General features: G+C 34.0%; 1 protein-coding gene across 16 annotated transcripts in view; it reads left to right on the plus strand.

Moving 5' to 3' along the window:
• SOX5 (SRY-box transcription factor 5) overlaps window positions 1–26,432 on the plus strand; it is a 920,340-nt gene that overhangs the window by 702,839 nt on the left and 191,069 nt on the right. For all 16 annotated transcript variants that reach the window (XM_074325920.1, XM_074325926.1, XM_074325925.1 and 13 more), the window contains one exon: window positions 16,400–16,486. In XM_074325920.1, coding sequence (XP_074182021.1) covers window positions 16,400–16,486 — 87 coding nt within the window. The remainder of the gene's footprint in view (window positions 1–16,399; window positions 16,487–26,432) is intronic.

Below are 26,432 nucleotides of genomic sequence, written 5' to 3' on the forward strand. Positions count from 1 at the left end.
GAAATTTTTCTCTAATTTTAATTACATATTTAAAAAAAAGACATCTAAATACTTAAAAATATAAATGATTTTGCGTAGTATTGGTTATTCTTAGTTTTAGCCAGCTTTGTTATTAAATTTTGAGGTACTTTTTATATAATCCAGTGGCTATCACGTAGAATTCTGGAAGGAATCTGTATTAATTATTTTAAATTAAAAAAGCCTCAGTGACAAAGATAAGATTACATTGTGTAAAACACCAGTTAATACCAAGCATGGAGTAAAAATGAGAAGCCAAGCTCAAGGTATCAAAAAAAAAAAAAAAAAGTTGCTACCTTACTTGATATTTTCACCATTTATCTTTTCCTATTTATTGAGTTGGAAGGTCCTCATTCAGGAATTTCAGGTTTGTAGAGATTTAGGAAAAGGACTTGCAATTCTATACCTATTTTTTTATTTCTGTCACAACCACTTTGTATAAAGGCAGGCATGCAAATATGCGGGGGTGGAAATTGTACGTCTTCCTGATCTTTGAGAGATATGTCCATGTTGGCAACGGGGGAAGCACACATTTGGATAAATTTTATGTGCACCTCAAATTTGGGTGCTAGTCTGAACTGCCAAACTTGAGAATTTTCACATTTTTAATATACCAAAGTGGGTTAAAAAAGCCTATTAGTATAAGGAGTATTTTTGAAACTGTTGACATTTGGCTACTGTTCTTTCATCCACTGTTCTGTAGTCTTGACAGAAACTTGGTTTAACTTGCAGAGAGAAAGTGAAAGACAGAGAAAGGTGTCTATATGAAATGGTCCGGAGAGAAGCAGAACTCCTGTAAGGCAACATTTAGGCATTGAGTGTGACACTGTATTAACCTTTTTAATGGATGTATGTAATAAAGTGACATGTAAATGGAGCACAAGGGGAGATATGACACTATATCTGGAAAAGGATAAAACAGTTGGTTGAATACTGGGCTATTATAGCAGTTTGCAAACCTTGGATAAACTCAGTCAGCGGTTGTATAATTGGTTATTCAATCCCGACCCTTGTTCACAGCTCAAAGCCAGGAACACTGAGACCTGTTGCCAATTTGAGTGAATATAGTGACTGTACTCGGCCGGGGCCTAACATTGGAGCCAGGCCTTTTCCTGTGGGCTGGTTTCCACCATGTCTGGGACTGGCTCAGTGACAGTGGGTCTTTTGTTGTGAAAGGCTGGCTGGTACTCCCCTCCTTTGCAAAATGTCTAACAGCTACACAAATATAAGAAAATAGGAAAAGGGACTTACTGTAGCTTTTCTTTTAGTAAGTTAATGTGGAATTATTAGTTTTCCTTTCTTTGCTTTTTTTTTTGCTCCTTTTTTGGGAAAGTCTGAGTTAAGTAAACAAACTTAAAGAGTGATATAAAAACCCGCTTTGAGATCAGAATTGATCCTTGCTAATCTCTGTTTAGAATATGCTATGTATGGAGACATTTATAGCAATTTGATTCACAAAATGGGTTTCTAAATAAGGTATTTTTACTTTTCCTCCTTTCTCCTGTGAATGTTCATGTACTGAGATTGTTTTTACTCAATATCTCCTCCATGACTGAAAGATATAGCATGTTTATAAACCTGTTATGTATTTAAGTTTATGAAACAAGTACCCCACGTTTTCTGCCCAAACATACTGGACAGAGGCCAACAGACTAACCACTTACTGTTTCTAGTCTAGTAAAATTTGAGAAATAAATCAGTGAAGATTTTGATTTGAGTGTGAGGTATAAAAAATGCCCAGTCTTCTTATAGTGCCCAATTCATAAAAGAATCTGTAACAAGCTTGTAGTATTTGCCAGTTAGGTGCTGCTTACTGATAGGGTGACAGTTCCCAGCTGCAGTCAATTATGCTTCCATTATTTCTGTTGTTAAAACATACTGAGGGATTCCAGTTCAGAGGATTTCACAAAATACACCTAAGTTCCAAAACAAAGTAAAGAGCATGTTAAAAAAGAAAACACCTAGTACAGGCTGAATCAAGGATGTTTTTTCTAAGCATATTTATAATCTCTTTGCGACCCCTCTCCCCTCCCTGATTCCACCTCACACACCCAGCATTTATAAAATCACACACATAACACAGAGTGTTTGATTTAATGCAGGGTTGCAATTCAATCAAGAGACTGCTGAGGTCATATAATATAAATGGCTACAGTCCTTCTTGGCTCAGTTATAGCCTTGATCATTCAGGGCTTTGTTTTTGTTAATTGAGTAGCCTCCTGCTGGGAGGAGCTCCTAAATATTTTGGACTATATGTCACTAAAAAGAATTTGGAGACTAGGAGGTAGGAGGGGTAGAGGGGAGGGAGGAGGTAAATTTCACCAGCAACGGATAATGGAAAAGGAAAGAGGTTGTTCTGAAACCATGACAGGACAAAGGAAAAAGAAGCAAATTGTTTTTGAATAGAAAATTAATCATTGAAAAGGGACTGGCTATTATTGTGAGGCAAACATAAAAATAGAGGGAGCATTTAACTTGAAATATATGAGAAAAAGCACTATAGAAACTCCAACAGAGGCCTTTAATGGAAAATACACCCGGCCATCTCATTATAAGTACATCCCTGGGAGCCAAGTGTTATGAGCATTAGTAAGAAGGTGGTATTAAAAAAAATTGATTATAATCAAGCTTAGTGTAGTTGAGGCTTAATAAAAGTATTGTACCGAGGTAGTGAGTATCATGGCATAATAGAGACCTCTTAGTATTGGATTGTTCATAAGTATTGTATTTCGTGATGTTGATATGTGGAAGCCTTTACTTCCTGATGGGAAAATAGGAACTTGTTTTGGTAATGAGAAGATCACAGAATTGTAGGCCAGTTCCTATTAACCCCAGAAAATACAATTCAACATATATCTTATCATCTTAATCTCCCAAATACTTTTCTGGTTTATATTATAATACAATACTGTATATAACAAACAGATGTCCCCCCTAGGTCACAGTTTGTAATTTAGAGAATTGTAGGTGTCCAACTGGAGAGCCTAGAGCTGCTGGTGAAGAATGAATGCTTGAGATGCCTCATTAATTTAATGTAGGTAAGAGGCTGGTGGGCTTAAAGGATTTGGTGGTAGCCCCATAGAGAACTACCTAAATGTAATTCAAATAGTGTGGAATCAACTTTTTTTACTATTATTTTTTCCCCTCCATGCTGTGAACCCTCACTGATCATTATTTTTTAGGCACTTATGTGTCACAACAAAAACAGAAAGGCTGAAATATGTATGAAAACAAGAGTTTCAATTAAACTCATATCAAGTATCTTTTAAAGGTGTTGGTTTTTAGTTTTTATACAGCTTCATTTGGCACAGAACTCTTCACAGGTTTTGAGAGTTGGCTTTGCTGCTTTGTAATTTTGAGGGTGCTGCACTATAAGCTTGGAACAATTTGCTGAGAAGAAAAGAGAGAGAAATAAATAAGTCAGGTTTTACATCTAAAATTATGGACTAAAAAAGTAAATTGATACCTACTGTATAATAGGAAAACCTGTTAGATTATGTATCTAGTTTAATGTAATTTATAAAGTTTGGAAATATTTTTATAAAGAATTTAATCCTCTCATTAAACAAAGTAATTTCTCTCTTGTTCTTTGGTAGCTGCCATAGAACAATGTTTTTCCTTTCTTTCTTGAGAAATGGAACTCTTGTTTTAATTTTTAACTTGATAAGCATATATTTAAAGTAGATAATATACCTTTTAATATTCAGCCCTGTTAAGTAATAAGATCAATTTTGCTGACTACAAATTTATTGCAATGACTTACAAATTTAGTTTACCAAAGTCTTGCAATAAATTATTTGCCTTCTGCAAATAAGATTATAGGCAGCTACCATATTTGAAATGATTTATTTGGAATGCTTGTAATTTAACTAGATTCAACTCCTGTTATTAGAATATTTTAATTTATAAGAATGATTAAATATGTTTCTAATTTATCATAATTATTAACAATGTTTTATCTGAATCTTCATCCTAGAAGAATTATGAGATTTTTGCAAATAGTTGAGGTGAGTGAAGCCTTTATGAAACCTTCAGTATTCATCTCAGTTTTCACTTTGGGTGGGAGAACTAATGTCCTATAATAGAGATGTTGTGAAGCTTAAACATAGTCTGCACTTTATGTGAGAACTGAGATAGCAGGTTCTGGGGTGTTTTCATATCCCTCAGGGAAAATTTTTAGAGGTATAAACATTTTTGACTTTCTAGCATGTGGAACACAGTGCTTTGTGGCTTTTGAAAGACCATTCCCAAGTTTGTAAAAGCTTGCTCTCTGACCCTCAGGTCAGAAAATTGGGTGGTCTGTCATGTTGGATTCATCCATCCTTTGGGCTGAAATACTGACCTATATCTTAATTTTTTAACTGCTAATATTGCACTGTATTCCAGCAAAATGCCTAGACTGTTTTAAATAATCCGTTTTTACCTTTTAAAAAAGTTTCATTCTTTTAAATCAGTGACTCTTTAAGACAGCATGGATGGGATACATGTTATAATATGGTGAACATTCCTTGAGCCCTTCCCACCCCACCCACTTTTTCTGCTCAGATACATTTCTAATGAGATGAGTTCAAATTATATATACATATTATATATTAACTATGCCAAATATATGTGTATGTTAAAGAAAAATTTGTGTGATATATATCATTTGTTACCTATATGAGAGTGAAATTGTTCAATAATTGCTTCTGGAAAGCTAAGCACAGGAGAAAGAAAAAATGTTCAACAGATTTCTGTCTCTTTTGCTTTTCCCTCTGGATATTTATTTCTCCTTTCAAATGTTGATGTATCACATTTTCCCCTCAGTTATTAGATTTGAGACATGATTCTATAGATGTTACTGGTTGATGTTTTCAAGAATATAGAAAGGATAAGCAGTTAGACTGCTGCTATGCTGTGTTAATTATATGCAAGGTGCAGATTATTTTATTTTCTGCCATTAATACCCTTCCTAGGATTAGTCTTTTGTTGTCCTGCCAATCCTTTAAATGAATAATGAGGGTATTATTACCACTCATCCTTCTCTGATTTTACCAAATTACTTGTGACATTATTTCACCATTTTTCTCTGAGCCTACCCCACTTCAGTTCTCAGCCATTCAAAGAGAATGTTGTTGTTTGGTTTAGCATCAGATTTCACTTGTTCATCTCAGGACTTTCCCTTTTCTGGTTGCCACTTACATAAACAAATGTACCTCTCTGATGTGTGTGGTACATTAAATTGAAGAATATATGTATGTATTTCTAACATGATTCATGGTCCCTTATATAAGATTTTTAAACAAAATGTTTTATCTCAATGCTCCAGTAGTAATGCTTCGTATATCCCCTTTTCAATCAATAAAATATATTTGAGCTCCTGGTAGTTCATTCTTGCATTTTACCACGACTTTTTAAAAAATTTGCCATGCTACGTACATATCATTGAGTTGTAAAGTAGAAACAGTATTGGAAAATATTTGAATTTTTTAGTGCTGAAATTATCACTTAAGTGACACTGTGATGTTAGCAAAGTGTTTTTCCCTTTCTAAGAATTTAGTCAGTTCTACTTTAAGCCTTACTCACTTGAAAAAAGTTTTCAATTCAGATTTCTGAAGACTTAATTGAGCGTTTTTATCTATATTTTTATATCCTGAGTCAGTATTTACTCATCAAAAAATTACTTCAGGTCTTGAAAACGTACAGATTTCTGGGTTTCAACCATGATATCAAGAGCCAGACTCTCCAGTGGCCCCGGAAATATGCATTTTAAAGAATCTTCTCTATGACGTTGAACTCTTGGTAGACTAGTGTCCACTTTAGTTTTACTCTTGATAATATGCACTGTGCCTGGAAAAATCTCTTTTAATTTAATTTTACATTGTTAGCATGATTTAACTCATATTATTTTTCTAATTATGGATAACAAACATAAAAATTGGCCCCACTTTGAAAATTTTTGCTGAGTAGAAGTTTTTTATAACAGGTTTGATTGATAAATAGAAGACGATTTTTGAACTCTCTACAGCAATATATGATAGTAGGATTTAGAAAAAAAAATCTATCAGTATATTTATTTGCTATTCATTAATAAAATAATTCAAGTAAAGCCTTGTTGTCTTTACTTTTACTTCAACAAATGAAACGATAGGAAAGCAACTCAATAACAGTAGCAATTTTAGTCAAAAGTTAAGTGTCTGGTCACTGTCAATCTGTACATCTACCCCAGGAGATAGAAAGTCTCTTGAGGTGCAGAGGCCATGTTTTAGTGCCTACAACAGTAATGGCTTAAATAGATAATTGTTAGATAATGAATGAATAGATAAAGTATGATGCTTCCCGATCTTGTGTGTATGTGCGCGCACACATGTGTGTGAATTGTGCAAAATAAAGAAAATGGCAGTATTCAATATGACATATGTGTCTTTTAAGTAGACTGATAGTTCTAATAGTACATTTCACCACTAAAAGCAAAGATAACATTAGATTGGTGCAAAAGTAATTGCCGTTTTTGCAATTGCTTTTAACCTTTTAAACCGCAGTTACTTTTGCACCAACCTATAGTTTCATACATTCATTCAATTCAGAAAATAAATGAATATAACAATAGAGTATACATGCCCAATTTTACACCCACTGCATTTAACGTTGAGATTTGTAAGTCTCTGGTGATACAGAAAAAGTGAAAACCAAACTGTACTTTTCACTTTTTCTGTTTATCCAGACTTTTTTCTTTTTTGTTTGCTTCTTTTTAAATCTGTTTTCACTTGTTCTTTCTTAAATGAAAATGCTTCATAAAGAGAACTCTTACAGGTTCATTTTTCTGCTGTTCTGCATTTTGGGGGGCGTCCCAACATATCGTGGCTAACACATGACTATAGATTTCATTGTTGACTAGATTGTGTCTAAGTTTATGAATATTAAATGCCATTTTGCCAGTAAAACTATTGTATTTTCTCATCTAAACTTATTCTAAAAATTACACAATCCAAAATCCATGAAAGGTTATGAGAAACCAAATATAACAAGTTGTTAAGGCAGATGGACTACTTTGGTTGAGAAGGGTATGTACAAATTTAGATATATAATTTTAAACAAATCAGAGGATATTTTTCTTAATTTTAAAATCTGATGCTATGTATTGAACATAAAAATATAATTTGAATTATAAGTAGCTTTTCAGCTCAACTGTTCAACTACCTGCATATCACAATCTCTGATTTATCATATGAATCATGTCAGTTTTTATTGTTCATATCTTTTCAGGCATCTGGCAAGCTGAGATTGCGATTTGTTTTCACATATGTTGTGATAGAGACGATTCAGGATGTGTAGTGGTTTAGCATCAGGCTGTATGTGCTTTAATTCTCACTTCCAGTGGTAAAACATTCTGTCATATTTTTAAAGTACTGGAATTCTTATTCTAATGTATGTTAAGTAGTTTTCTATTTCTATGCATTTTGTATCTCCTGTATCATCTCTACCACCCACTTTCACAATTTTAAACAGCAAAATTGTACAAATATGATCATTAATTTTTTGTTTTCAGCATGGTCTAGATATCTAAATGGATGATTATGTGAATACACTTTTTTATAGCAGGATAATCGCTTCATTTATAATTCAAATACATATTTTGGTAATGTTTACTTAAATATGTCAATAGGCACATATTAATATAATTTGCTTAGAACTATACACTGTCATATTTACTAAGCTTTAACATGTTTAAGGTAAGCTATCTTAAATTTTCCCTGTTTGCTTATATTTTTGTCTTGTGAAATAACAACTTTTTAAAAAATGTCCCTGGTTCTCATATACCTTTTGCTATAATTCTTAAGGCTTGTCTTCTATTTTTCTTTCTTGCTCTATTTCACATATGCACAGTTGAGAAAATACTATTTCAAATAAAATATATGGAAAATAACAGATTTATTACAATTGGTTTCTGAGAAATTTGATTTTTTGATTGGATGAAATAGTAAGAATCATCATGAAAATCTTTTATGAGAAATATTTTAACGTTTATAAGTTGACTGTTATTGATACATCATGAACATCTTCCTCCCAATTTTCTTTCTATCGACTTTCCTTTGCTTTTGTATTCTATCCTTCTTGCCTTAGTGACCCTTTTGCTTCCTTCTACTCTCCACTCTCACCCCTCTCATTGTAACTAATGACAAGAACTTAATTCACATTTCCCCACCCACACTTGACTGACATCATAAATTATTCGGATACAAATGGACTGTATTCATTAGCTGTGCACTTTACAGAAGTACTGCATCCTCCCATTTTTATTAAAAGTTAAAATGTTTTTGCTGTCTTGGGGGTTGGGGTAGGTTAGCCATGATAGAGGACAGGGCTACAGTGCTAATAAATAAAAATAATAACTATTAACATTGGCTGAGTGACCCTGGGATAAGAGCACTATAAAGCTATTTGTTGTTCCCTCTCACTTGTCAACAGCACTGGCTTAAAAGCTTTTGCCATTGTTAAGGACCTAATAGAACCTTTAGAAAGTTACAAAGACAACTGTCAAAAAAAAAAAAAAAAAAAATGGGGCAAAGATTACTTGAGTATTTTTGTATGTCTGTGCTATTTTGGGATAATTCATACTTTTACCTAATGAAAGTGATGACTGTCTTTGTCCCTCATGCTACTTACTACATCTCTTTCTGTATCATCTTTATTGACATGAACCAACTGAAAAATTCATAAGAATGTTATATAACCAGTGAAACTAAGGCTTGTGGGTCATTGTTATAAAAATGTGTAGAGATAAAACTATTATTACCTTTTGATAAGGCTTTGATTTCTGGGTAATTTTAGTGATGGGCAAAGTAAAGCGCGCGCGCGTGTGTGTGTGTATGTGTATAAAATTTGATTTTTGAAGTAGTTTTCTTGGTTTGTTGTATACTAATTGTAGTTGTAAATCAGCATTTTTTAGTTTTATTGTGTGCACGGCACTGTTTTAAGCCTTTTAGGTAAATTAGCTCATTTAATTATTTTGACAATCAGATGAGATAAGTGCAGTTATTATTCTCTTTACAGATGAGTAAATTGAAGCATAGAGAGGTTAAATTTCTTGCCAAAGGTTGCAAAACTAGTAAGTAATGGAGTCAGTTTGTATGATATTAAACTGTTGTTTTTTTAGTATTTAGTAGCAAAACATGAGAGATTTTGTACATGAGAAATAACTCTGCAATTAATTTTGGAAATGCTGTTCTCAAATTACTTATGGCATATTTACTGGGATCTAATATTTCAAACAAGAATAAACCAAAGTTTTGTAGTCTACGCAACTACATGCACTTGTTTTCCAAGTGTAGTCGACAAAACTGTAAGAGTTTTACAAGTTTATCTTTTGATGGAAATTTTTGTGTAAATAATATACAGCAATCTTGTGAGGAGTAATCCCAAAGTTACTCAAGGTATTGATATGTAGCAATTATATCATATTTATTATGGCATATTTAATCATGTGGTAAATAATGTTCCTCTAAAATGTGGTATAAGATTGGGTGTAATTGAAGAGGTATGTTAATAGTTTCAACTTATGCAAAAAGAAAATTTAAGCCTTTGAGTAATGATTTAGATGGTGCAATATTCTAAAAATGTATTTCTTATTAAAAATTTCAGAACTTGAGTCAGCAGGCCAAATAATTTTTTCTTTTTTCTTTTTTCTTTTTTCTTTTTCTGGCACTACTAAAAGTAAAGTACTTCTAGAGTTTAATTCACATCAGGATAATTACATATAAAAAGAGGCTTATTGAAATTCTAATGTTTTGGAATTTCACATGTGTTTCTGTTGTGTGTTGTGGTATGTGTTATTTTTTAACATTTCCTAGAAGAACTTGACATTTCCAGTGGCAGACTAGCTGTAGTGCTTGGCTAATGGGACTTTTACAAGGCCTTCTGGTCTTCATTGAACAAATAACTTTCCAGATATGTAAAAGATTTTACACTACTTCCATTGCATTATTTAATATTTGCATCAAAATGTTGTCTAGAAATGCAGCTATCATCAACATGAATTGAACTCTTACTGATAATGTGATTTCCAGATTTCGCTCAATCTTCTTCTCACAAATAATCTTATGATCAGTTATTTAATAATTAAATAGCAACATATTGAATTGTAGTTAGCCTTTTGAAGAAAAAATATATTTGGCTAAGTGCACCAACTTGCATTTATTCTTTAGTTTTATGGGGCCATCAAGTGAAAGCTTCCAAGGGGAGTATGTTGCCTTAATGTTACCAAATGCTAACAAGGATTAGCCGCTCAGACTCCTGGCATATAACTATTGTCTAAAACTAGATGAGGTGAATAAAACTGGACTAACATTTCATTTTGGATAAATTTGACTCTTTATTAAAAGAACTTGTATATGATTGAAAAGAACACTGAACTAGGAGTTAGGCTTCAAGTCCTGCCTTTATCATTAATTAGATCTGTGATTTTAGACAAGTTTTAACCTTAATTTACAATTCTCGGTCTATGAAATGAATAGTTTGATCTAAACCAGCTATTACCAAATGGTATTGAGCAAAACAGTCATCTCCCAACACTAGTTTCCTGGTCAAATATTTAAATAATACTATGTAATCCATAACTCACTTAAAGGTTGACATCTTGTTAGCACATAAAAAGATCTAAGTCTTGTTGAAAAGAAGTGTAAATTTGTTTAATGTTAATTAGATTTACATGATAATAGAATGCTTATTTTGTTCATTTTAGTTTTAGTTTAAGTGACCAAACAATTTATGTGCCACTTATGTTCAATATGTATTTTAAGTAAATTACTTTTGTGAAATGCTCATCTAAATGATACTTAAAAATCCTTCCAATTTAAAATTCTGATTCTATTGTGACACAAAATCTATATATGTTTTTACTTCTTGATTTCGAAGAAGGTATTTGTAGATTTTGAAGTTTACCTATAGTGTTGCTCCTTTCAAAAGATAACTCCCATTCCTAAATGCACACCCTATCACATGTCAGGAATAACAAAGCTTAGTCTAAGCTACAAAATTAAAATATAAACAGTGGTAGATTTGGTATGACCTAACTCCTGGGACTTTGTTTAAAAAGTCAAATATTATACATACATATTTTTTGCTTGTTTGAGTTTTCAATGAGCTCTGCCACTGCAGCTCAAAGGAGATTAAGGAGGAAAAGCTATATAAACACAAAGCAAAAACCTGAGCGTGTGTGTAAAGCTACTGCACTGGAGCGAATGTGGTTTAATTCTTGGCACTGGCAGCTTGTTGGAGAATTACAATATGTTGGCATGAGTCTCTAGGTCTCATTGTTCCAGATGAGGGAGTCAGTCTTCAGAGTGTTTGGCACTGAAGGGAAAAAGGAGTGAGAGTTATAGGGAATGAACAGGCCCTAAAGAGGCAGGATGCTATTGTAACAATGGCTGGCACAGTTGGGGGGGCCATTCGCTGGTGGGGATTGCTATAGTCATTGATGTGAAGAAGCATATGTGAGCAAAAGAGGCAAGGGTGAGAAGGGAAAAGCAAGCAAATACATCGAAAGGGTCCAGTAGGCAAAAGGGACGAAAGTAACCCAGTTAGAAGCATCTTACTATTAATGTGCTGATAAGGATATCTTTCAGGTCTCTCCTACTTATCTTATAGCTTATTTCTTAACATTTATTTTATTTTTTCTCTTTTCAAGTATATACATATTTCCCTTTCCCTTAACGAGACAGATCCTTGAATTAAGAGGACCTGTTTTGTATTCCATCTCTTCTACTTTCTGCTCAGGTAATGCTGGGCAAAGCATCCTACCCTTAATTTTCTCATATGCAAAATGGACATAATATATACCATTGACAACATTTTTATTTGTATATGATAGCATTCTGGAAATAAAATGCTATGCAAATAATAATTGCTATCACTATGCCTCACATTTATTTTTAATATAAGGAGCCCTAGTTTTTATTTTCACATTAACTATAATATTCCAATGCTTGGGAGAAGTAAATCTTTGGTGAATCTTTAAAAGTTTTTAAATTAAAGCTATGATGTATCTTAACATGAAAATAATGAATATTTCAGAATTGGAACATTTGGAAATAATTCTGAATATAAACATACCTCATTCGTAAAATAAAATACAGTTCGACATATATTTAAACAACACATTACATTTTAGAAAATGAAATATTTAATCAACAACTACTATATCTACTCAGTAGGCACTGAAGCAGCAGTTACATATTAAATTTTTCAAATTCTGTCAAATTTTACTTTACTCATATTCACACATTAATAAACAGGTATATTGTAGATACTGGGATTTTGGCATTTGGTCTTTCACATTTCTAATCATGAATATTCTATTGAATCTTGACCATTTTCAGAGAAATTCAATCATTGGTACATGTTCATCCATTGTGCTCATTATTGTGAGCTCATTTCTTGCCCCTTCTTCATGAATTACCAACGGAAACAAATTGAAATAGTTGTAGTTGGTAGAATACCAGATGTGGATTTGTCTAAAGCCCTTTGTTTTACAGTAATTCAGATAGGGAGGTGAAGTGGGTGAAATGATTTGCTTTGGACCCTCTGAGCTAGCCAATGTGAAAGTCTTGGTGAGAACGCAGATTGTTTGTTTTACAGCCCAATGGTCTTTCCACTATATGAATACCTTTTCATTTCATTGTATATGTCTGCCAAATGGTCATAGGCTTGCCTTTAGATTTGTCAGGAATTCTAAAGTGCAAAGTCATATTGTGGGGCTGCATCCTGAACATAATGAGCATTATAAGAAATTTGGGCTGGCTTTTAATCCCACCATGCTGCTCATAGGTACATGTCCCCTGGGGGAATTCAGTTTGCCCTCTCAAGTTTTAACTTCATCCATCCAATGGAGTTAATAATATTGGGACCAAGAAAACTTTCCCCTTACTCCTTTAGTTCTTCTGGCTGTTTGAATAATTTGCATGACGTAGAGGAGATTAACAGGAGAAAATAAAAATTTAATATGTGTGCATGGGAATTCACCTAAGCAAGAAAATCGCGAAGACAGTGAGATGAAATGAGGCATGTATGTCATTTTGGACTAAGGAGGAGGAAGAAAGCGACTCACAGGTAGATGAGAAAGAGCAAAAGTTTTATAAACAAATTCGTGCAGGGCGACCCAGAAGCAATGGGACACAGAAGGGCATCTCGCTAACAGATTTTTTGCTTGGATGCTTCCAGTCTCCCACAGTTAAGTCATGTGTTCTAAGGTGAACATACTAAAGTTCCCTTCCGGAAGCAGGTTTTTCTATGTGAATTTCTTTAGGCAGGTAGGGAGGAGATTAAAAATAAAATAAAAAATGAAAAAAGAAAGAACGAAAACTTCTTGAGTTTGTTGGGATTTAATTGTTTATAACTGGAAATAATCTGCTTGTCAGGGTGGCCCACTGTGGGGACATGCGCTTCTAACCCCCACAGTAACAATAGTTTTCCCTACTGTCCACCGTAGTTTTGAAGATGAAATGGAATATGTGTGTACTAGAAAGAACATAGATGTTGGGATTCAGTAAGTTGAACTAACTCCATATTGGGCAAGTCATGATAGTTCCCTAAACTTTGGTTCCTTAAATGGTGAAAAAACAAACAAATAGAAAAGAACAGATGTACCAAAATTTAATTCAGAAGATTATTGTGAGAAGTTTAAGATACCACATGGAAAGGACCTGGTACAGCACTTAGGGTGTAGCCCTCAAAATAGTAGTTCTCCTCATCATTTCCTTGTCGACAAGGGTATTTGGAATTTTTAGGAAAAGAACAACAACAACAACAAACACTTAATTCAGGACTCAACTCTACCCATTACATTCTGTGAAACATCAGATAAATCCTTTTCTTCTTTGTTAAAACTGTATAAAGGATATAATAATACAAACTGAGTCTTCAGGTGTTTGCTATGATTAAATGAGAGAATACAGGTAAAAACATCTAGCATAAACCTGGTATATAGGCTGCTCAATAAATGTGTACTGAATCTGAACTTAAAGTCTATACCTCATCCAAATTGCAGATATTAATGTCTATATTCATCCACAGACATGGCAACCCCAAGTTAGTTACCTTTCCGATTTTACATGTTTCAAATTACTTGGTCTTAAAGAAGTGATTCATTTTTTTGTAGTCTATGTTAAAAGCCAGGTACTCGAAAAAAGTGGCTCTGTATTTGAGCCTTATATCTTTATGCAAGTTAATAAAGAGGCCAGGAACATTCTGCAGGTTTCAGAAATCTGGTGGCTGTTTCTTTAACTCTGCAACTTAGACAGAAGACTTCTGTTTCTTTACGAGCACACTACAGTGAATATTTTGTCTAGCTGCAGGGGAAAAGCTTTGTCATGGACTTTGCAGACAATAGCCTTAAAAGCAAAATGGTCTGCTTTTGGTGCTGGGAGGTTCAGGGGCCTATTGTTAGTGCACAATGGATTTCTATTGCTGCATTCCTGCTTTGCAAAGGTTTGTTAGCTTTTAATGACTGACAGTTCTCTATTGCAAATACCACATTGGCTGTGCCCTGTTTACATGCTTCTCAAGAATTTTTGTAGAGTGCTAGAAAAAAGAAACAGTAGTGTTTGTTTGACCTACCCTGATAAGGTTTAAAAAATAATTTCACTCATGAAATGTTTACTAGGAATGTAGAAACATTGGAAATCCTTGCAGAAGTATTTAAAGTTACCTTTAAAGCCTCTATAAACAGAAATATTGATTATAGTATAAGAATATATTTGATCCATTTTATTATTCACAGAATTGTCATCACCATTTTTAAAACAATACAGTATAAAAAAAGGGATAATTTAAGAAAAATAAATTATTTAGGCTCTTTTTTCCTAAAATGTGAAAAAATGGAGATACATATTTTGTTACCATGGAAAAAAATACATTTCACACATTCCATAGGCAAATGTGTGCACAGTAGTTGGGGGTGTGTGTGTGTGTGTGTATGTGTGTGTGTGTGTGTGTGTGTGTGTGTGTGTGTTTGCACCTCATATACAGACTATGTAAAGCAGTAATTGTTCATAGCTTTTTTTTTCACTATTTTATTTTCCACAAGTTTTTGACATGTGAAAACAAAGCATTCCATATTGTTACAGCTATTCCAAGGAAAATTTCACCTTCACTTTATTGAAACACTCTACACCAGCTTTGTGACTCTGATACTGGTAGCTGATGGCTGTAAGAAAAATAGGTAGCATTAGCTAAAGATAAGAGTGAAGATGCCTTAAAATGCATTTTATGTGGGGAAAATTAACCAGTTTCTAATAATCTTATGGTCTCTAGGCCAGACGGTCCCTTTGATAAGTTAACATGTACTCCCTTTATGCTCCTAGTAGGGGGTAGACAAATGTCTGAACAAACACAAATACACATAAACATCAATGTGGAGAATGGCAGTGTATGTCTTAGATCCAGATAATAAGTGTGGGTATTGTTATTTCGATGGAGCATACTGGGACACTTATCTTTTAGTACACTCCGTTTTCTAACTGAATGCAATGCTAATCGTGGTATTGAAAGCCATTGTAATTGTATACCCATCTAAATGCTGACAAGAATATACAATTACATTGTTTGGAACCCAGTTTAATGTTTGGGAGTTTTATTAGCATTTATATTTACTTATACATTAAAATCCAAACACAAAAAGAGAGGGCAAAACCATGGGATATATAGAAATAAATATCAGAGCATAACTTTGCTGTCTAAAATATGTGTACCCTGTTCCAATACAGGACATTTAAAAATAGTGTGATACAAATTGGAAATAAGCAAATAATAGGTTTCCATGATAGACATTACTCCCTAAATCTAGATTTTTACAATCTTTATAAAGCTTCTTTCATACTTACTTTTTTTTTTTTCCCAAATATTCGCCGTACTGGCAAATCTTGACACAGTGTGCTTACCACCACACAATGTTAAACACATATTATAAAGTAGATGTAATTGTAAACACACAGAGGGATATAATTACATGTAGCAGATTTAAGAGCTAATTCTTTGCCTTTTTTACTCTGCATTTTATCAACATAATTATTTTTTGACTGCAGACTAACACCCTGAAATTGACAAGCATCCATTATAGCAGGAATTTATTCACCAAATTGAAAAACAATGAACTGCAGGTTTATATGTACCCATTGTCATAAAGAATTAGAACGGCTTTGTTCCACAAGAGGAAAAAGCTAATGATTTTGAAACAGCAGGTGACAAAACACATTCTTTTTTCCTCCCCTGTTATCAGTTTGTTGATGAAGTCATTATGAACTGGGGCAGGGATAGGGATGGCCTTATTTTTAGCAGATAGACTTTTAATGAGCTCCATTGTAAAGATAGTCATGTTGATTTGCTTTCATTTTTTTTCTTTATTTAGAAACCCCCAGTATTGAAAAGCTACTCTCAAAGGACTGGAAAGACAAGCTTCTTGCAATGGGATCAGGGAACTTTGGTGAAATAAAAGGTAATATGTTTGCAATTATTTTGATCCAAAATGTACCAAAATGAAGTTAATATTTAGGAATATGAATGGTGATAAAGTACTTCTGTCCCCACCTCCTTTTGCTTTGTGAATTCTCTGTCTTTGGTGTTTCTTCTTTCTAGCTAGAAAGTGAATGTATCAGGGTTCTTGTTTTTTCTATTTGTGCCTTATGGGATAAGTGGTATGTTGTTTTAATAGAATAACCCCACTATATCTGTAATAGGCTTTGGTTTCCATTATTTTTTAAAAAAATAAATGATTTGCTTTATAAGTAGGAATGTATCTATGGCAGGATTAAAAACTGCATATTTTGAGATGATTTTTATATACGATGCATATTAGAAGTATGCATGTACATAATCTATATTTAAAACCAAAAATGATGAATGGCAAAAGCTTACTAAAAACTTGCTTTGCAGAAGAAGGACATTTCTGTTTGTTTTTTTTCTTGAGTCAGAAAATATATACAACTAAGAGAAAACTTCTATATGGACTTCAGATAATAGTAAATATTCATATCTTAATAAACTTTTACTAGTAACAAGAGGAGATTTAATTTCTCATATAAAAATATAACCAAATAATCCTTTCAAATTAATTTAAAAGTGTATTTTCTCAGAGCATAGTAGGCAATCTGTGGTTTTCTGTTTGTTGCCAATCGATCACTTTTGATTCTGAGTTCAAAAGGATTATTTTTTAGAAAAATATACTTATTCATCAATATTGAAATATTTAGTTACATATTACCCTGCTTATTTTGTGATAGAGGGTGAATATCTAAAATATCACCAGATTTATATTAATATACTGGTAGATGTAGAAATATGTGTATAAATAATTTACATGTGTATGTGCATGTGTTTTCCCAATGAGAGAGGCAATTGTCACTACATCCGAGCATTTTGGAGAAAGCCTAAGCGTAGATTGGTCTTTTCAAATGTTTGACCTACATGACACTAACATCTCAGGAAATTAAAACTTCCAGAAAATGTTTGATTGAATATTTCACTTTTCATTCATTTATTTGGAGTTTGCATATATTCAGGCTATGGTTACGTGAGTGGGTGGTGAGAGAATGAATAGGTGCTAATCAACAAATTCAGGAACCAAAACTTATAATGGAATCTCATTTAAACAATTAATAATATGCCTTAAGCTTGGAGATAAAGTTTAAATGCAACAGAGACGTTTCTTTTTCTGAGGCAGCAGCTCCCTTATTTTTTTGTTGTTGTTGGATTTTAACCCATTTGCACCTGAGGTGAAGGATGTATTCTCCAAGGTTCTTTATTCTCCTCTGACCTAGGTAATAACTGAGAGGAGAGCAGAGAAGACCGCCTGTTCCGAATCTTGTGATCTCATTCCATTGGAGGACAAACATATTTCCCTCCCTTGTTTTCCTCACAAGTCAGACTTAAAAGCAGCCACAGCAGTAATGATAAGCTGAGAGGAGAGGAGCCCAGCTGTCCTTTCAGGCTTGCCTGTGGGGTTAATTCAGGAAGCTATAGTACAGTCACAAAAGAAGTTTCTGTCTTTAATTTTGAGTTTTTTAAGCTTCGCATTAGAGGACAAGTTTGGTGCTTGTCCTCTGGTTCTGTTCAAAACATTGTTTTCTGTTGCATTTAAAAGCAACTGTAGATCTTTCTTCTGTTGAGGGGCATGATTATTAGGTGCTCAGATCAGGTTTGGCAGAAGACTGGGAAAATTGCGCTGGGTTCTTTTTCCTGCTGACTGTCCATGACAGTTGCAATTACTATCCATAGTTCATAGGTAGCTAGAAAGTGAAGAAGATACAACAATAGTGTGTTGCCCTCTGGGAGTAAATAAATTTGACTTAATGGTTCTTGGGGGTCAGACACAATGATTAGTAGTGCCCAGGAATGTGGTTTTCATGCCACCTCGGAAATTAGACAAGAACAATGGCTTAACTGTTTGGCACCTGTTTGTTTATGAAGCAAATAAAGGTGTAAGTCTCATATACAGGTACACTGTTTTTGATCAGGGTAGGGAAGAAGGAGTATGAGCTTTTTTTTTAAACCTAAAAATATGAACTTGTTCCATTATTAGATGATTTATTGATGATACTTTAGAATAACGTATTTGAATAGAATCTTGGCATATATTAGAATGTGTAGAGCCAGAGTATTTACTGAGTCTTCTTTGGGATTGAAACTTTCTCTTCCATTCACATTGGTCAGTTTTCATTTAACTTTTAATGAGTTCCAGGAAAGAGCGAGTGAGTGAATGAATGAGAGTGTGTGTGTGTGTCTGTGTGTGTGTCTGTGTGTGTGTGTGTGTGTGTGGGTGTCTGTGTGTGTGTGTGTCTGTGTGTGTGTGTGTGTGTGTGTGTGTGTGTGTGTGTGTGTGTGTGTGCTTATGCACCTATTCTCAAAAACTGTATCTAAGACTATAGCCAAGTGAGGACAGAGCTTAGTTCCTAAGTGCTGGCTTCGAGTTGCTGTGAGTTAATTATGTTCAGGGCATTTAGACAAAAATTAAAATTATAGTTTGGCAAAGTACAAAGAAGTATTTCTTCTTACTATTTTCGAAAGTAAAAATTAAAAACTTTTTAAAGTAGGAAAAATAAATAACATTTTGGTTGGGATAGTTTAGCTATCACTAAATTGTTGTCATACTCACTTAAAGGTAATCTCATTTTTTAAGAAACAATGTGAGTTTGTAAAGGTCACCACATCTAAGAGCATAAAATTATTTTTTCCTGTTAGATTATTTTGCCTGTTAGAATTTAAACCATTTTATGGTCTGATACTTTGGAAATGTGAAGTAATTAGGTTTTAAAGTTACATTAGAAACAATCCTCTAAAAAAATACAGTAGATCCAGTTTTGCAGAAAAATACATTTTGACTAAAAAGCTCTGCTGACAGCAAACAATCGGTGTATGTTATAAAATGATAGCTGCCTGGAAAAGTTATTTATTTCTTCTTCTCTAATCAGCCTTATGGTGTAACTGGCCAGTTTACGTTTTTTTTTCCCTTATCTATAGCAGAAGCACTGAATAAAGGTTGTGTGAAAGATGAAGAAATACCTTTTATAGCCTCATAGTTATTGAGCAGGAGAAAAATCAGCGCCCGCATTCCAGTTGGCAACCAATTGTGTCACACATTGTTTCAGGGAGCATGAAATTCCACTGCAATGAATATCATGGCATTGGTACTTCACTTGAGAACTGTGTTTGGGATCAATGGTGGCTTTGACTAATCTAAACAGATAATTTATTTTTCAATAAAGTCATTGAAAAAGTTGTGTTTCACTGGCTTACATTTATGTGTAGCATGATAACAACAATATTAGCATGTGAAAGTCTCTCACATATTTCTACCTTGGTGAGGTTATAAAAGAAGGGCGTTGTTTGAAAGGTTTTCTGGCTAGGCCGCTCAGAAATGCCTAGATCAGTTTCTCCACCGGACTTGTTGAAGAATTCTTTAGAGCCTGGTTTCTTTCCCATCAGTATCCCTGGCAGACAGACCCCTCTCACCCTATTCACAATGAATTAATTTAGGTCATCAAAGTGTTTTATCCGGTTTTAAGGAAATGCCAGCTGCAGTTAGTATAATAAAAAATTGGCTGTTTTTGAAAGCTATAATTTTGTTTTTTCCAAAAGTTGGGACATAAAGGCAAACACCGAACAGCTCTATAAGGCCAATAATGGATTCAAGGAAATAATCAATTCAGCAATACCATAGCCTTTCAGAACTCAGGAATTAAAGACATCGTATGTGGATTCAACATGTGGATTAAAGTAGATCCTCTATTAGGTGACGTGACATTTTGAGATAAAAGAGTTATGTGGCTTGAAAGATATAATTCTGTTTAAATAGCATTAGACAATTTGAAAACAAGCAGACTTGAACAAGAATCAGATCTCAGGTAATCTGGGGGGGGGCAGTGTCTGTCTTCCTCTCTTGTTGGATGAAAGAGCCACTGAAAGAAGCGTTAGTTGTAAATTTAGACTAACTTAAGTTAGTTTTCATTCATTGTATTTTCAGTTCATTCAACAAATACTGCTCTCTGGATATATCTGAGTTTCATTGGTTATCTCTTCAGTTTAAATGTGAACTTTATGAAGCAGACATTCTTGTCTGGCTTACACAAAGTGGCATCCCCAACACCTAGAATGGTGTGAGGCACATATTATAGGAGGAACTCTTCTGTGGAGATATGCTGAATGAATGAAAGAAAAGAGCCAGTCATTTGAGGTAGTGCTCAACTGGGGATGATTTTGCTCTGCCAGGGGAAATTGAGCAATGTCCGGAGACATTTTGGCATGTCATAACTAGGTGGGGTGTACTACCAGCATGGGGCCAGTGACACTAAACAACACAGCTCCCCAGAAAAACAATTGTATCTAAATGTCAATGGTGCCAAGGTTGGGAAACCCTGATCTAGGGGAAAAGTGTTCCAGGGGAAACATTGGCATGCAAAGGCCCTAAGTGGGAGCAAGTTTGCATATTGGTTTTAGAGGAATTCAAAGACGGCCATGTGACTGAAGCATTTTGGCAAAAGTGGGAGGTGATGATGCCAAGGGGTGGGGGGTCTGATCATTCAGGGCTTTATAAGGGTAGGGAGATTGAATCTTACTGTATACACAGAATGAGCTATGAAATGGTTTTATACAGGCATGTGACATAATCTGATTTACCTTTCTAAACGCCACTCTGAAGGTTTGCTTGGAAAATAGGTTTGAGTAGGGGAAGAAGTGGAAGCCGACAAAAGAGTTAGAAAACTGTTGTAGTAGTTAAGGCAAGAGATAGATGATGGTGGTCTTGATTAAGGGTTAGTGCTGCAAATGATGATTCATGGACTGACTTATAGTATTTTCTAGGGTTAAGAGGATTCCTCACACATTAGATATAGAAGATGAGGCAGAAAAAAGAATCCAAACAATATATGGATGGTGATATCTCTTACTGAGATGGGGATGACTGAAGCTGGTTTCCTTCCCTCGTGACTTCTGTAGCATTATATTAAGTCATGTCTGACATGTGCTTCTTCTATGGAACCTGCAGAACTATAAGAATCACCCAAATGATCGTCATGCCTGTGGTTACTAGGCAGTAGGAAGAACTAAAACATCGAATGTATTTGTCTCTTACTTTAGTAATCATTTTTCCCAAGGGAATTGAAACAGGCACTAGCATAGATTAAAATACATAAGAGTTGAAATAACTGAAAGAAATGAAAAAAATGATTATCAATGAAACATACATGAACAGAAAATCATGTCATTAGCTATCTGAATCTGATGGAGCTAGTCCATACATACACAACTGTGTCCCATAGTGTTAAATAATTGTATGAATCCTAAAGATCTCAATCTAAGTAAAGAAACAGTAGCTCCTCTTTTTGTTTTGTGGGCCTCTGGGATTTTCCAGTGATCTAATTTTCTTTCTTTCTTCTTCCTTTTTCTTTTTTTTCTTTTTAAGTCTAGGATGTTTTGTGGCCATTACTAGTTTCTCCAATGTTCGTAGATTACTTATTGGACCCTCCCCACTCACTGAGAGATAATTATAAAGAACATGATAATTTAGAAATGAAACCACAGTGCTCACTCTTTTATCTTGGTTTAGTACTTTTATAAAAATGGGGAAAATTTCTTTTACAGAAGCATAAGTTCCGTGGCCCAACTGTCCTGAGCCAAAACCAGAACACATATGCAAGTGATATAAGATAAAACATCTCCCTACTTCTCTTGGCTACATCACATGCCTAAACTTGAGATTTGTTTAAAGGGAAGGGACTTTATACTTTATGTCATTCATTAAACAGTTTTAGATGAATTTGTATATGCCAGATGCTATAGTAGATAATGAACATATAAAAGTTGGTGATTTACAATTGTTTCTGTCACAACTATGTCTGCTGACTTTAGGAGACAAATGTGAAAATACGATAATACAATGTAATGTTTAAGAACCATAATAAATGTATGTTCTGTGTAGATCCCTCAAAAAGGGAACAACTGTTATAGGTGGGAAAACGGAAAAGAATCATAAAGAACAAGACACAGGAGCTGGAACATAAAGAATGAATGTTTATGTAGTTGGCACTTGTGAATGGTGGCATTTGGGAAGGATGGCAGAAAATTCAGTATAGCTAGAATTTAAGACACACAAAGGAAGTGGAAAGCTGGGGTTATATTTTGAAGGACCTACTTCATTCTTAAGAATGAGTTGACATTTTACTCTGAAGACAGTGAAGGTGTTTAAACAGAGGAAGTGATATGATTAGATTTGTTTTCTAGAAAGATGATTTTGATACCTGGTTAGAGGATACACTTGCAGAGGGAAAAATTCATGACAGTAAGTTAGTTCTATTCAAGTTTGCTACAACAATTCATGAAAAAGACGATGAGGAATGGCAGTGGAGATGGAGAAGAGAAGCTTTCCCTACGTACTGTACAGCAGTGTTTATGTTATATTGCTACTGATGTAAAGGAAAACTGTTATGGGTTGAATTGTGTCCTCCCAAATGTTCATATGTTGACGTTCTAACACCTACTGCCTCAGAATGTGACAGTACTTGGAGAGAGGTTCTCTACAGAAGTAATTAAGTTTAAATGGGGGTTATTAGGGTCAGCCCTAATCTAATATGACTGGTCTCCTTATAAGAAAAGGAAATTTGGATACAGATGTATACAAAGAGAGATTATGTGAAAATACAGATAAAAGTCAGTCATTTATAAGCCTCAGAGAAAGGTCTGGAACAGATCCTTTCCTCACAGCCCTCCGAAGGAACCAACCCTTGTGACACCTGGTCTTGGACTTCTAGCCAATAAATTTAACTTTCTGTTGTTTAAGCCACCCAATCTCTGATACTTTGCTATGGTAGCCCTGGTAAACTAAGACAGAAATATTCTGATGTATGCTTAAATCTTTATTAAAAAAGGTAGGCTACACAAGAAAATAATGATGGTGGTTTCTTTCGAAGGGCAGTTTTGAGAGGAGATCTTTCACTGTATACCCTTTTGTAATTACTGTTTATTTACTCATGAACATAATAATATTGAAAAATAGTTTTAAATAATTAAAGAAAAGCAAAATAAAGCTATTTTGAGGAAAAATTATGATTTGTTGGGATAATGGATAACAGAGATGGGTAGGTGAGAAGAGAATTGAAGATGATGTTAGTAGTAGCTTAGAATGTCAATTGGTTGATAATGTTTTTAAAATTGGAGTAAAACGCAGAGTTCCATCTTATACATGTTAAATTTTAAAACTGAGATCTATACTCAGAGATAATCATTCTACGTCTAGAAATATGTTGCTAGGGCTGGAAGACAAGCTTAGGGTTGGCACGCACCTTAATAGATCACCGACTCTAAGACAATATCCATTGTAAGACTCAGAGAGTTTAAAATATACAAAATAAAGGTCTTAGAATTGTTGGAATGCAGAATTTAGGAATTGAATCATGCTAGTTAGCTCAGGACCACAAAAAAAAAAAAAAAAAAAAAAAGCCAGAGAAAGAATAGGGGTCCTTTCCCAAAAAGGGACTGGGAAGAATATGAGCATTTGTAAGTGGGCAGAAGAGGAAGAACCAGTAGAGAAGATTGAGAAGAAAGTTTAGCTAAGTAGGATTGAAACAGAATAGAGTTGTGTCTGAGAAGTCATAGGAGGTCTGACAACTAAATTCGTGAACTTGTTGCAACAATGTTGCTAAATGTTTTTTGATATCAGAGGGATTATAAATTATGAATTTGTGCCAAGTAGACAAACAGTTAACCATGTTTACTATTTGGAAGTGCTGAAAAGGCTGCGTGAAAAAGATAGATGACATGAATTTTTCCAAGACAATTCATGCCTCTTACATCACAACAATGCATGAGCTCACACGGCACTGTCGGTGAGGGAGTTTTTAGCCAGTAAACAAATAACTGTACTGGAACACCCTCCCTACTCACCTGATCTGGCCCCCATTGACTTCTTTTTTTACCCAAAGGTAAAGGAAATATTGAAAGGAAGACATTTTGATGACATTCAGGACATCAAGAGTAATATGACCACAGCTCTGATGGCCATTCCAGAAAAAGAGTTCCAAAATTGCTTTGAAGGGTGGACTAGGCACTGGTGTCGGTGCACAGCTCCCCAAGGGGAGTACTTCGAAGGTGACCATAGGGATATTTAGCATGAGGCATGTGGCACATTTGCTAGGATGACTTAATGAACTTAATTGTCACACCTCATAGGAGAAGATCAAGATGAAGGGTGGTAGGCTAAAGGTTCAAAAACTTTGAATTGAATATGGATCCTGAAATTAATTTGTTGTAAATCTCAAGTAAAGTTTATTTACATCTATATTACTAAGACCAAAGGATTTTGTTAATCTTTCATATACTGATGCCAGAATGATATTTGTTTATACTCATCATCAAATAAGTGTATTTCTTGACACATTGGTATTCTATCAGTTATTAAAATGCATAATGCCACCTTAAGCTTTTAAATTATTCTTCCATATATGTACATGGAATACATTTTTCTGAGTGTATAAATAATAATATTCATTGTAGAAACATTTTTAAATATAAAAATATGAAAAAAATATTAAAATGACCTGTGAGCCACTATTAATATATAGATAAATTTTCTTCCAGTTTTTTTTCTGTATAGATATAAACATACATTGAGATGTTTACATAGAAGTTTCATTTCTATCCAACTTTTTCACCTGCCTTTATATCATAAACAAGTTCCCATTTCATTAAATATTGTTAAATATTTTTTTTTGCATAGATGCAAAATACTCTAGCATATGGATATCCCATAATTGTTTGATTATTCCCATTTGACATGTAGATTGTTTTTAGTATTTCATTTAAAACACTTATTATTACTTATCTTCATTTCCTGCAATTTTCTTGGGTTAGATTTTTAGAAATGAAATTGCCCCCTGAAGATTATGAGGATTACAAGGACATAATATGTATTATTTTTCCTAGTAAGCACCCTAGAATTGTGGTAGCCATATACTCCTCTACTGACAATGTATGAAGATGCACATTTTTACCATCATTGAAATATTATCATTTAAAAAATATTCCCAGTATTTAGAGTATTTAACATTAGGATTCTAATTGCAATAGTCATATACTTATTATTTTTAGAGCAACTGTTCTTCTTTTTGATGGAATCCAAATATCTGAGGTATAATAAAGTATTACTGGTAATCTATTGAGCACCTGCTCCAGGTAAGGTATTAGGAATAAGGAATGTAAGACATGATTTTTGCCTTATATTTACTAGGATTTGTTTCTTGGATGCTTTTTCTCTAGCTTATTTTCTAAATTACATTAGAAACTTTATTTGTATTCCAAATGGGCACAGGAAAATTATAAACCACTGACTATAGCTACTACTTCCTGAAAAAGCTCATGCTTTTTCAGCATAAATTGATAGGGAGCAATGCAGTGGAATGAGGAAGGACGAGTGAGTTATAACAGATTCTTCTATTTAATTACATATACAGGTGGCAAATGCATTATTAAAAATAATGCTTAGTGTCTTATGTTTCAAGTGAAAATTGTAATTAAAAATATGTTCTCTCCTACTGCTAGTACGTTACCATAGGGGTCTCATCTGTCTAGTGAATTTTGAAAGAAGAATTAAAAGTGATAATGTTTCTGTGTCAGTGAACTGCTCACATTTCCAGTGTATCAAATAAGTATTTTATCCTGACTAAGACAATTCACTGGCATGTTTTAAAATCTTGAGCATGGTATTTATTTTAAATGACTGCTCTGACTTCTTTAAATCATGGATTTAACTATAATCTTGAGTGACCATAATGTGATCTGTTAGTTTTCCAACAACATTACATTATTTCATGATAGACTAAACTTACATCTTAAACTTGAGTATTTTCTCTGCTAGCTGTATTCTATTTTTGAAGAAAGTCTAAGCGGCCTATGAG

This window comes from Rhinolophus sinicus, linkage group LG02 (genome assembly GCF_036562045.2).
Source record: "Rhinolophus sinicus isolate RSC01 linkage group LG02, ASM3656204v1, whole genome shotgun sequence".
Taxonomy (NCBI): Eukaryota; Metazoa; Chordata; class Mammalia; order Chiroptera; family Rhinolophidae; genus Rhinolophus; species Rhinolophus sinicus.